Source organism: Liolophura sinensis, chromosome 1 (assembly GCF_032854445.1).
Source record: "Liolophura sinensis isolate JHLJ2023 chromosome 1, CUHK_Ljap_v2, whole genome shotgun sequence".
Classification (NCBI taxonomy): domain Eukaryota; kingdom Metazoa; phylum Mollusca; class Polyplacophora; order Chitonida; family Chitonidae; genus Liolophura; species Liolophura sinensis.
Genome location: NC_088295.1, coordinates 49,904,913 through 49,918,681, shown reverse-complemented (window position 1 = coordinate 49,918,681; position 13,769 = coordinate 49,904,913). Strand labels below are relative to the sequence as shown.

At 39.4% G+C, this 13,769-nt stretch overlaps 1 protein-coding gene across 1 annotated transcript in view; it reads left to right on the top strand.

The window, feature by feature from the left end:
* LOC135461813 (organic cation transporter protein-like) overlaps positions 1-4,029 on the top strand; it is a 29,797-nt gene extending 25,768 nt beyond the window's left edge. Inside the window, exons 10-12 of the mRNA XM_064739059.1 lie at positions 1,096-1,273; positions 1,846-1,972; positions 3,929-4,029. Of these exons, the coding sequence (XP_064595129.1) occupies positions 1,096-1,273; positions 1,846-1,972; positions 3,929-4,029 (406 nt within the window). The remainder of the gene's footprint in view (positions 1-1,095; positions 1,274-1,845; positions 1,973-3,928) is intronic.
* Positions 4,030-13,769: the final 9,740 nt, after the last annotated feature.

Genomic DNA, 13,769 nt, shown 5'->3' with positions numbered 1-13,769 from the left:
AATTGCGGTCAAAATCAACAGTACAAACCCTTCGGAGGCTACAAGCTGAACCAGGAATACCCCAGCCGAACATCTGTAGATATGCACGCAGTGGAAGAAATATTCTTCCCGTATGTCCAGTTTCCGAGAAAACCATATTTATCACTTGGCGCTTTATCGCCGATGTTCACAACTTTTATCTGTCATAGGCTACTGCTTCTACTATCATACGGAAAATACCGTCGGCGTTAGAGACCTAGAGTAAACGTTAAGCCACCTTGCACTCGATAATAGAGACGTGCTGAAGCTGTGTCAAGGCAAAATTTCACTAAACTTTCACTGGGTTGAAAAAAATCTAAAAAAATATTTAATGCCGGTTTAAGATCTTTCAATGGACATAAACATCAGTCAGGTGCTGCCTTTCACTTTAATAGCAGCAAGCATGTTTAACATCACCCCTATACGACTATACCTGGCCGAGTGCTGATAAGTAGCTTGCCTTTTAATCGCTATGACAGATGAGGTCCAGGTTCAAACCCGGTCTTGGAAAGCGTATATTTGTAGATTCCCCTAACTATCACTTTTCTTGCATCTTCATTTAATCAAGTTTGTGGTGTCCGACATCATCTACTTTGATTTACTGGGCCATAATAACGCTTCAACGCTCTGAACTTCATAAATATGCATGATCCATGGTCCAATCAGATTCCACCTTAGTTACTGACACTCACAGGAGTTCAAAACAACACGGGGTGTGGCTGTAATGAGTAATATGCGGTGTATGCAATAAATTTATTTAGACGTAGAAGTGCTAGTGCAAAAAATATCTCTCTGTGCATCGAGGGGACCGTCATTTTGAGGCAAAATAGGCTCGATGGAAATTAGTGGCGAAACAATAACAACATAGGCTACATCCATCGGCTGTTCTGTCTCTTTCGCTATCACCGTTACTGCCTGATAGCACAGTGACTTTCCGCTGCCTGTTCCAATTTTAATACCAAGCATGCACCTGTGCACCAAAAACGAACGCCTGGGAGCAAAAAAAGACTTTATACCCTAAAATTCACAGAACTACAATCGTAAACGGAAGTTGTAATGGGGGTCTGTGTCCAACAGTGACGGTAATATCTACCCGAACTTCTTCCTGTCCATCGTCGTGGAGTTTCTGGGTTACCTTCCTTGTCTGCCTCTGCTACACCGCCTGGGGCGGAAGTGGCTCCTCTGCGCCTCCGTGCTGCTTGGTGGTATCGCCTGCTGCTGCTCTGTCTTCACAGTCCTCTACCTCCCTTATGGTGTTTGCAGAGAAAGAGTCCATTTTAGAGTTGTACTGTATCAAGTTCAAGGAATTTAAAGACACATTTAAATTTCGTTTATAACGAAGATTTCTTTTTTTGAGAAATTAACATGGGATGAAGTATTCGAGCAAATATATGGTGCAAGTTGAGTGTAATTATAATTCAAAGGTAGAATATGTTTATGTTGATATAGCATCTCTAGAAAACTGCATAACCTAGTTTCATCCCATTTTTAAAAAGTAGACAAAATGCGACCAGTCACCAAGAGCGCCTAGCCCAATAGGCTATGTCAGGCTATGATATGGTTCTGTATACTCTTAACGCTTTACCAACGGAGTGAATGGGCTTTAGACATTGGACAAAGTAAATGGTGGAACTGCTCTTTTAGCTTTAGAATTGACCTCTGAAAGTAAGAAGTAAGACGTTGTGCATATAAAAGACGTCGATTTTTTACCTTTTCGTTTATTTATTTATTGGATATGTGGAAGGACACGTGTTTTCCTTTTAACATTGTGTATCCTGATTGTTATACACTGCAGTGTTTAATGTTGTAGTACATGTATTCTTACAGGTGATGGTGGGGCAGGTGGGCTCCTCGGCAGCTTTCGTCGTCATCTGCGTCTTCTCCTCTGAGCTTTTCCCCACCATGGTCAGGAATGGCGGCATGGACGCCAGCTCTATGATTACCAGAGTCGGCGGTATGATTGCTCTATTCATTGCCGATCTGGTTCGTCACTCTGCACCAGGCATCAGATTTTACTAAAACGCCATTAATATCGCTTGTTTTAAATCATCTCTTAGTACGTTTGCTGCAGGTTAGTGACATGTAGGCTCGGCTATAGTGCTATCAGTATTATCAGATAGCTGCTCTCTGTATAGAAATGCCATGGACTGGGGCCCGTCTTACGAAACGGTCGTGACTGGTGTAACGTTCATGACAACATATAATGGGGAGATACGTCACCATGGCATTAAAATGCGCTTGACGTGGCGTTGTGACAGCTTTGCCCCGGATGGATGCAACTGAAAGAATCTCCCTGTGGAGACTATATACCTACAAAGACAAAGAAAAGAGGATAGTAAATTTATGCTACATGATATACTAGCATATGATGATATATCCGCCTATATACGTGTCTATAAACGATAAAAATGGCAGTCGAACATACGATAACAGTGAATTGAAAAAAAAAAAGTTTCATTAAAAACACTAGCATCCCAGTGTATTTATTTTGGAGATTTCGTATTTATTACATCTGATATGTTCTAAAAAGTATTACTATATGCGTTTTCTTTAGAGCTATATCTCTATTACTTTGAAGGGAGGTTTGGTGCTGTGTGTTGTCTTACTGTACAGTATGGCAGTAGACGTTTTCCATGTATTTAAAGTGTACATAAAAATAAAGTGTGCCTCAAATTAAAGCCAGTGGAGAACCTCGTCGAGAAGTACATTAAATTATTCATTACATTTTTTGTAACTGTGCTCAAATTATATGGAGGAAAATCTTGTGTAGGAAGTGATGTGACGTCACATCTCTCAGAGGTTTTCGGAAAAGGCCACCATATTTAATCTCTTTTTACTAAATACTTTTCACAGTAGAACAATTCTAAAAAATAAATTAAACGAAAAGAAAACGCTAGACCAAATGTTTATGCATGGATAAAATAACCCGCAGGAAGCATAGTTTGTTGTTTATGTGCTGTAACACAACCGAGACACCGGGATTCAAAGTAAGTAAAATCGCACAACGTTAAGAAACTCTAAAGCGTCGCCATCTTATCAGTTTTAACGAATCATGCTGGCGAGTTATTCCTATAACCCAAGGACGCACCTGCTTCCTCTTACGTCACCCGTTCCTTCCTTTGCCATTTAACTATATGAATGCGGAGTAGGAGTGACGCGACACCGTGTTTCCCGTCGATCTAATCCCATGGCGCATCCGATGGCCTTCTAAGGATTTCTGATTAAAAGTTGATTGACAGAGTTATCTCTTTATTCATAGTACTGCGTAATTATGGTTTTATAGGGCAAACTGTTCGGAGCTGCTTCTATCATCGCTGGACTGGCGGCTCTTACTTTGCCGGAAACACTGTCACGGAAATTGCCGGACACAATCGAAGATGGAATCAATTTTGAAAAGCATGTCCCAGCTGTATATAATTTTTTTTTTCATGAAATATCTTCTTGACGGTTTTGATCTTTGAATTGTTAGATTCTGGAGTTATCGTCAGATCTACATGTATTTTATAGAGGTCATGGCACAAGCTTAGATTTTCACTAAACAGATGTTACTTCAATGTTTTTAATGTTAATTTGCAGACTATTCAGAAGACAATCTGTTAAACAACACGTAAAACATCTGTCATTTTCTGAGTGTGAATGTCGTTGTAATGTCATAGTACATATAAATAGTTTGAAACTTCAAGGTTTGATTCACTCTCCGTGTTTTAATTTGAAAATAAAATAATAGTTTGCTGTGGAAATGCTTCATACGATCGATCCGTGATAAATATGTCATATATGTTATATGCCTATATATCTGATGGGTGCTTCTGTGAAACTGAAGGAAACCGCATTAGAGCAGATTAAGTTCCGATGGTCGAAGCTAGATCTGGCGTGCATTTTGTGTTTGCTACTTGTTCATCATGCACAGGGAAGACGACGCCTACAGAACTGGAGGTTCAAGGATCATTCCATTCACAGAATGAGAAGTCCGAAGAGGGTGTTGACAATCCGGGGTATTCCAAAGTCTGATGTCTTTACAGCAGTCAGAAACAGGTGAATGGTGAACGAGTACGCTTTAGGAGACCATGCATCATCGGATCAATGGCGAATTGATGCCTTGTCAAAACTGTGGATTTATTTATTTATTTATTTGATTGGTGTTTTAAGCAGTACTCAAAAATATTTCAATTACATCACGGCGGCCAGCATTATGGTGGGAGGAAACCGGCCTGAGACCGGAGGAAACCCACGATAAGACAAATTGTGATAAGACAGACACAATGGTGTATATATACTGGATCCGTTCTCCATCAGGGATATGCTGTCGTGAAAAGACCTACTCAATTGTTTATAAGAATACACTGGTGTCTTTCTCGTTCTTGTTCTTTATGTATGCTGTCGTGACCTAGATATAATAGACTGGGTCCAGATGCAGATCATCAACCGAATGACATGGATGGGTGCTTTTGTCAAAACCAAGCGGTGTTATATCAAAATCATTTTTCCTAAAGTTGATGACAGACATTTGACAATGCACAGCAACTAATTTCACCGAGAAAAATTAATGCTTGAACCAAACAAGTTCAACCTACATGTGAAGCAAATTTCATCCAAACCCGTCCAAAAACTTTTCCCGCAAAGTTATTGACAGAAAAATGCACACAGAAGAACAGACAAACGAAGTTAGCAGAAAGGTAACCCCGTTAGATGTACTAAACAATCGTTATATTAAACCATGTTCACGAGTCGTATAGTCTCGTCGAATTCAGCTTGTCAAATAAACATAAGGCAAATGTTTTTTTATACTATATACAGCATTAATTTGACCAATCCCGCCTTGTACACGCTTTTTGAAAAAATGTAGCTTGTTAATTTCATTCGTCCAGTCTATAAACGAGAAATAGCACAATGTGAAAAAGATTCATAACCATGAAAAAGTGTGGCTGTATACAGCCTAGTATATTAGGCATAAAGGCTGCTAAGTTTGTCCATGTACTTGTGATTTTTATCCCGAATGAGTCACGTGCCGTGGCATAGATAGTAGTTTAGTTTTGAAGGTACATTTCTGAGTTCATGTTACGTGCTGTTATATCAGGACACACAATGAAACTCGGTCAAGTGTTCCATTCAAGTAAACAAGGGCGATACCTGAAGCTGTAATATCAAATGCATATAATTTAACAAAACGCAGTGTGCAAAATGAAGGATATCGTCTACGGACATTCTGTTTATAGAATAAATATCTGAAGAAGCGTTTAATTTCAGCCCTACCTCATCTACATGTATTTCAACATGTATATGCTCGTCGTCAATCATATATATAGGCCTACATACACTGTATCTGTTAACGAAAAAGAAAATGACTCTATGCAGACATATACGCCTATGTCTATGCAGACATACGCCTAACATATCAGTTAAAATCCATTCGTCCACCTATACGCACATGATGATAACGGCATATATATATATATATATATATATATATATATATATATATATATATATATACAACTGTAATATACTTGCAAAAACATTGACCAGAAAAACACTCAAATGTCGCATATTTGACGTTTCATTATTTCGATAAAATTTTATTTGTCATCTTCATGATACGTGTCTATGCTTTTGCACTATGCTAAGCTTATTGGTGGATCAACAAGTTTTTATGTAATATACATGGACTAGTGTTGAGAAATTTACTAAGTTCACCCGAAAACTGAATTACTAAATACATAAGTCTATAGACTTATGTATAGCATATAAAAAAAAGTGCAAGCGTAACATTTATAGGTAGCCATACACAGTAGACTATTTATCAGAAATGACACAGCCTACATTCGTATATATCACGTGATTCTATACTGCCTATACAGACACTTATATATTGATCACGGAGTCCAGGTAAGTTCGCAGTTACCCTGAGGCACTGATGGATATGGCTCGTTTTGAGCAGGAGCTACAGCAAACGCCGATGTCTGTAGGATGTGTGCGTCTCTTGCACAACACTGTATGAGGTAGGCTTATATACATGTATCAGTTATTTCACCAAGTTGGCTGGACATTTTTAAGAGGATTGACTCAAGTTCTAGCAGATGGACAGAATATCCATGGCCGCTCAGCTAGTCCACGCTATGTGACGTACGTAGGCCAATACACAAAGGCTGCAGGCGCGTCATTCTTCAAAGCGAAACCGAAACAGGTCTAACTAAACGTACTTGGAGGTATAGATGCGTATGGTTGTACACTCTCGCTGCTTGAAATTCTGACATGCCGGAGAAAAGCGAGATTGAATAATGATGGCTTCATAACAGTGTGCAAGCTTTACCTAAGGTATTGTGTTTAGCTGTCTTATAATAGATCATCTGTAGTAGTGCCCAAGATTGTTTGAAGGGATATAAGCGACCCGACCATACGAGCTGTGAAGAGCTAACTCTCCTATGCCACTAATATACTCGCCATTTTCTTTTGATTGGAAGAGGTTTTATACGAATGTTAGACTGCAGCGCAAACAGCCCCAGTAACGTTGACGACCGCGTATTGCATGTCATAAGTAGGCCTAGGCCTACCTCAAGAATAAACTACCAGTAGGCCTACAGGCTTATATGTGTTGTGGTGTGTGAGTTCATTTCATTATGGGTATAAAATGTCAGGTATAAAATAAAGTCTGAAATATTTTGTATAATGTTAGTCCCGTCATTTAAATTCATAAGGCAAAATGCACCATCGAATCCATAGTGAAACCGAAAACAGTTTGGTTTTGCGCTGACATCAGTTATATATTTAGACTAAACACAAACATTCCAGTTTCTTTTTTATTTTGTTAACTGTCTGAGAAATATACGCCTTTGTGTATACTAACTATATACTCTCAAAAAGATAAATTGCGCTACTACATGCCAGAGTGTCCATGATCACATACTATTAAGGAGATGTTGCAACGACTGGTTGACTCGTACCGGTATCAGTATAATGGCTCAAGCGGGGCGACTTCGGTAAGTCGTCTCAGTGAAGCAGCACTAAATAAAAGAGCGGTGGAAATCCGTCTTGCAACAAGGAGGCCCATTACATACACCCTAAGGATTCCTTCGTCGTCAAATGACTGAAAAGTTGTTGAGTACGACGTTAACCCCAAGGACTCGCTTACTCACATACTATTAAGTTTCTATTCACGTGACCATGAGAATGTGAACCAGCCAGGTTATCGCCCCTGAATGCAAACCAGTGCTATCCGGTAGGGCAGCCGGGAATTCCCTCACAACCTGCTTTCGTTTTCGGACGGCCGAAGTGGAAATCTAGACAGGAAAAATGAACTCACCTTTGCTTATTGTTGGTTTTTGAAGGTAAGATTATCCTCACTGACATGTGCACTAAATGCTTCCAGGGTTGAAATTATTACACAATGTCAAAATGTCATTGAACTAAATATATAAGGCCTAGACATTCAATGAAATGAGTGTGGCATTGGATGTTTGTGAAGTAAGTTACACTGGTAAACATTCTCAGTCTGCGTCCTTTTCCCTAGGTCCACGTAGAAACCGTTGTGTGGCTGATATGTTCAGTACACCCCCCAACTATATACTATATATATTGCATTGCATTGCATACAAATATGGGTACACATGTAGGCAATATCAGTCGACTCCCCAGTGTTTTCAATGCGGATTATAAGCGATAGGCCTACACATTGCGGACCATATATGTCACTCATAGCAGGGATCACCAGGCACTGCATGAGCCCTTCTATAGGGTGTACGTGTTAAATACACAGGTTGATTGCTCTTTAGCGCCGTCTTTTGCTCTTGCATGGTACATGTATATAAACGAGTATATAGTAAACACATAGAGTGTATAGAAACCAATGTTAAACCCTCTAGACAGAAGATGGAAAAATAAACAACACACCATGTAATTAAATAATAAAGAACTCATGAAGATCAAATCAAATTTCACACGAACAAATTTGACAGTATTAGGTACTTTTACGTGTGCAGTCATAGTACAGATTACCAGAACTCAAATCTTGTCTTGTTTTTGTGGCCTCGTTCGAATTTTTCCCTTTCATGTCTTGCCATGTTGGCAAAAAAGTTATTCTTCAGTGACCACCATTCAATAACGAACTGATGCTAAATAGTGTAAAAGGAGTATATACTTCAGTATGTTTAGTGCTTGTGGAAATAAGCATGGATTGTAGAAATGCTAAGGGCCGTACGTGGGATTGTACAACCTGCGGATGATCGTGGGTCAGATATGAAATAAATAAATAAATAAATAGTAATGTAAGTGTTTTGCCTAGATGTATTCTCTACATCTATTCTCTATATGCGCATGATGAGTGCTCATGTTCTAAGTCAACGGTATATGTACCTTTGAATTATCTTTAGCGGTATTATTTATTTATTTATTTATTTATTTGATTGGTGTTTTACGCTGTACTCAAGAATATTTCACTTATACAACGACTGCCAGCATTATGGTGAGAGGTAACCGGTTTAGTGGTATTGTTAAAATACCCTCAAACAACAGGAGGAACAACACTGACAACTAACAACAATCAGTTCATTGAACAGTTTAGATATGGCTGCAACTATATTATAGCCATATCTATGGTATGCTATGTAGCACTAGTAAATAAGTGACAACACCCACCGGACCCCATGAGTGGTCAGTCATGCAAGCTCACATTCCTATGTAGTACTAATAAATAAGTGTCAAAACCTACCAGACCCCATGAGTGGTCAGTTACGCGAGCCCACATGCCAATGTAATACTAGTAAATAAGTGACAAAACCTACAGGACCCCATGAGTGGTCAGTTACGCGAGCCCACATGCCAATGTAATACTCGTAAATAAGTGACAAAACCTACAGGACCCCATGAGTGGTCAGTCACGTGAGCCCACATCCCTATGTAATACTAGTAAATAAGTGACAAAACCTACAGGACCCCATGAGTGGTCAGTTATGCGAGCCCACATCCCTATGTAATACTAGTAAATAAGTGACAAAACCTACAGGACCCCATGAGTGGTCAGTCACATGAGCCCACATCCCTATGTAGTACTAGTAAATAAGTGACAAAACCTACAGAACCCCATTAGTGGTCAGTCACGTGAGCCCACATCCCTATGTAATACTAGTAAATAAGTGACAAAACCTACAGGACCCCATGAGTGGTCAGTCACATGAGCCCACATCCCTATGTAGTACTAGTAAATAAGTGACAAAAACCTATAGGACCCCATGAGTGGTCAGTCACATGAGCCCACATCCCTATGTAGTACTAGTAAATAAATGACAAAACCTACAGGACCCCATGAGTGGTCAGTTACGCGAGCCCACATCCTTATGTAATACTAGTAAATAAATGACAAAACCTACAGGACCCCATGAGTGGTCAGTCACATGAGCCCACATCCCTATGTAGTACTGGTAAATAAATGACAAAACCTACAGGACCCCATGAGTGGTCAGTCACGTGAGCCCACATCCCTATGTAATACTAGTAAATAAATGACAAAACCTACAGGACACCATGAGTGGTCAGTTACGCGAGCCCACATCCCTATGTAGTACTAGTAAATAAGTGACAAAACCTACAGGACCCCATGAGTGGTCAGTCACATGAGCCCACATCCCTATGTAGTACTAGTAAATAAGTGACAAAACCTACAGGACCCCATGAGTGGTCAGTCACGCGAGCCCACATCCCTATGTAATGCTAGTAAATAAGTGACAAAACCTACAGGACCCCATGAGTGGTCAGTTATGTGAGCCCACATGCCAATGTAGTACTAGTAAATAAGTGACAAAACCTACAGGACCCCATGAGTGGTCAGTCACATGAGCCCACATCCCTATGTAATACTAGTAAATAAATGACAAAACCTGCAGGACCCCATGAGTGGTCAGTTATGCGAGCCCACATCCCTATGTAATACTAGTAAATAAATGACAAAACCTACAGGACCCCATGAGTGGTCAGTCACATGAGCCCACATCCCTATGTAATACTAGTAAATAAGTGACAAAACCTACAGGACCCCATGAGTGGTCAGTCACATGAGCCCACATGCCAATGTAGTACTAGTGAATAAGTGACAAAACCTACAGGACCCCATGAGTGGTCAGTTACACGAGCCCACATCCCTATATAATACTAGTAAATAAATGACAAAAACTACAGGACCCCATGAGTGGTCAGTCACGTGAGCCCACATCCCTATGTAATACTAGTAAATAAGTGACAAAACCTACAGGACCCCATGAGTGGTCAGTCACATGAGCCCACATCCCTATGTAGTACTAGTAAATAAATGACAAATCCTACAGGACCCCATGAGTGGTCAGTCACGTGAGCCCACATCCCTATGTAATACTAGTAAATAAGTGACAAAACCTACAGGACCCCATGAGTGGTCAGTCACATGAGCCCACATCCCTATGTAATACTAGTAAATAAGTGACAAAACCTATAGGACCCCATGAGTGGTCAGTCACGTGAGCCCACATCCCTATGTAATACTAGTAAATAAGTGACAAAACCTACAGGACCCCATGAGTGGTCAGTCACATGAGCCCACATCCCTATGTAATACTAGTAAATAAGTGACAAAACCTACAGGACCCCATGAGTGGTCAGTCACATGAGCCAACATCTTTGTAGTACTAGTAAATTAGGTTTTGACACCTCCATTTAACAGCCACCTGTGCACTGGGCGGGAAGCCCCACATCTCCATGTAACACTAGAGAAGAACCCAAGGTCAGTAATTAAAACACCTAGCTGCGCGCTCTCTGTCCCATGTGTAAGTAAATCAGGCAACCAGTTAACTACCCCATGCAGCCAGGAGTTGTTCTAGAACAAGTGGGATAACTCAGTAATGAAACAATCAGTATAGTACATGTATAACACGATACAGTTTTTGGTATTAAACTGGTTTATCCTTAAGTGATGAACTCAAATTTAATCAATTTTAATTCTGCGGTGTCACATGTACATACAGCAAGGAAGGCCCAATATGTGTATTATAGCCTTGCCCTCTCCAAAGCATTCTCTGGAACATTGCGACTGGAGCACTACCACACACATTTTGTTTTGACTAGAGAAATACTATAACACGTAATCCCACACACACTGATCAGTTTGTGAATTAGAGAGGAGTTACCAGATAGCGCCCTCATGGCAGCACAGGGAGCTAAAGCGTCCCTAATTGTGTTTGATTTATGCATTTGATTGGGGTGTTATACTGTAGGCATGCTCAAGAATACTTTACCTACATGTGAGTGACAACAGCCAGTATTGTGGTGGGAGGAAACTGGGCATTTGTGAGAGGCTCATTTGTCATTGTGCTGCACTAGCACACTAACCACTATACTGCAGGACATTGAAACTATCATATTTGAAGGCTGTGGACATATTCTGAGCACTTTTTCAGAAAGAATATCTTACCTAAAAGGTATATTTCTAATATTTATGATAAAATGTTATTTAAGGCCTACCTTACTTGGGTTAAATTCACTTTGTTTTCACCTCCAGAACTCCTTAGTCATGTGAATATAGAGTGCTGATGATTGGCTCAAAGTAGCTATTACATTACTGCAAAAGTATGAATATAGACATGTAATCTTGCCAGGTTTGGGTTGTAATATTGCTCTTCCCATGTTAGGGTTGCCATATTGACCTTCCCAGGTTTGGGCTGCCATATTACTCTTCCCATGTTTGGGTTGCCATATTGCTGTTCCCATGTTAGGGTTACCATATTGCTCTTCCCAGGTTGGGGTTGCCATATTGCTCTTCCCAGGTTTGGGTTGCCATATTGCTCTTCCCAGGTTTGGGTTGCCATAGTGCTTGTCCTAGGTTTGGGTTGCCATAGTGCTCTTCCCAGGTTTGGGTCACCATATTGGTCTTCCCAGGTTTGGGTCGCCATATTGCTCTTCCCACATTTGGGTCTCCATGTTGCTCCTTGAAGGTTTGTGGTTTATTATTGACTGATGAATGACGTCAAACATGCCAGTATAATATAGTACACAGAAAGTACTTCATCTGACAATTACCTGTGGGGAGAGATGTGACCTAGTAATATAGATGCATGTCTTTTATTGGCTAGGAAACTGAAGGTGTTGATTTAATTGGCAACTCTGTCTGACAAGGTTTATCTAACATTTTTGAAGGGCCGATACCTCAGAATTGAGAATTTTAGCTGCCTGAAGTAACATTGGCCTAAGTGTAGTGTGGTGTGCATTCCTGTCTCTATGATGATTTGAGGGCAAACAGGGTAAAGTATGAAACAAATGTCATTACGGACAGACAGGCAAGGCAGACACAGACAAATGAATGCAGATAGAAACAACCTCCATTGGCAGAGGTGCATGTGATAATAAATAATAACAAAATTTATGCATGTATTGACTTTCAATACTGGTAAACGTATTCTATCAGAAAGTGACATAGTCTCTTTAAGAAAACATTTTAATTTATTTATATAATATTTATATATAACATATATAATATTTAGAATATAATATTCCCATTGATTATATATACCGATAACACAAACATGTAAATTTGTTAATTATGATGCCTATTCTGAAAGAGAGTGTGGTCTTTATGTCAGGTTTTCTGTAGTACACACATATCTTGGGTCGTAAAACTCACAGGGTGCAGTGTGTGTGTGAGACCACATGTGAATTTTTGCATATTTAGTGAATTCTGTGATTGTTAGCATCTGTCCAATAGCTACTGTAAATAGTGTCTGATTTAAAAAAGAAAAATGTTTTCAAAATCATTTTTGTCTGACCTCAGATTGAGTTTGAAAACTGTCAGATCTGTGCATTATTTTTGTTTAGAAATCCTTTTTTTGGTCGTCCATTTGAGTGCAAAAACTGCTTAACACTTGTGTTCAATTTTGATAAATTCACAGGGGAATCATGAAATTCACATGTTACATTGAGTATGTGAAACACCTGTGGTGGGTAGATATCTTTGGTGTATTATTCAAGAATTCTACATATTACCCATTAAGTATAGCCTTTGAATTATTTATTTAATTCAAGATATTTCACGTACATGATAGCGACCAGCATCGTGGTTGGAGGAAGCCAAGCAGGGCCTGGAGGAGAAACTCTTGACTATCCTCTGGTTGCTGGCAGACTGAATTATTGAGTATGCTTGAGTATACATGTATGATAGAATTGATACCCAGAATATTTAATTGTAACTCATCTTGTTCTAATCATTGCTGCATGGGTCAAATTCACATGACTTTGGATCTGCCAATGAACAAAACTTTCTATTCTGGTGCATCTAGTACAGTGTATATTGAAGAAACTCTGTTACCTGATATATAATAATATTGTATCTGCTTGTCGATAATTCACCTGAAACATGTCTCTGTTAAAAGTAAAAGAATTTTTTTCATCAGTTTATAATTAGGTTGAAAGTCTGTATTCTTTAACAAAAATTGAAGTATCATATCTTAAGTTTATTTGCACATGTCAACAACTAAGATACATCAAATATGTAAAGATCAGGGAATTTAAATGTACTGTCAACTCTTGAAAACTCCTGGCCATTCTTACCATGCAGAAGAATGAGCTTTTCTGAAAACTGTCAGGAAATCAATAGTTTATAAGAAATGTGAGAAAATGAGTATTAGGTAACTTTTTGAAAATTATTTCTATATTTTGGGTATGTTTTAGGTGCATAGGATGGATACCTGTTTAAACTTGGTTGATGGAAAGCCATGTGGAAAGTCTTTATCACCATCTGA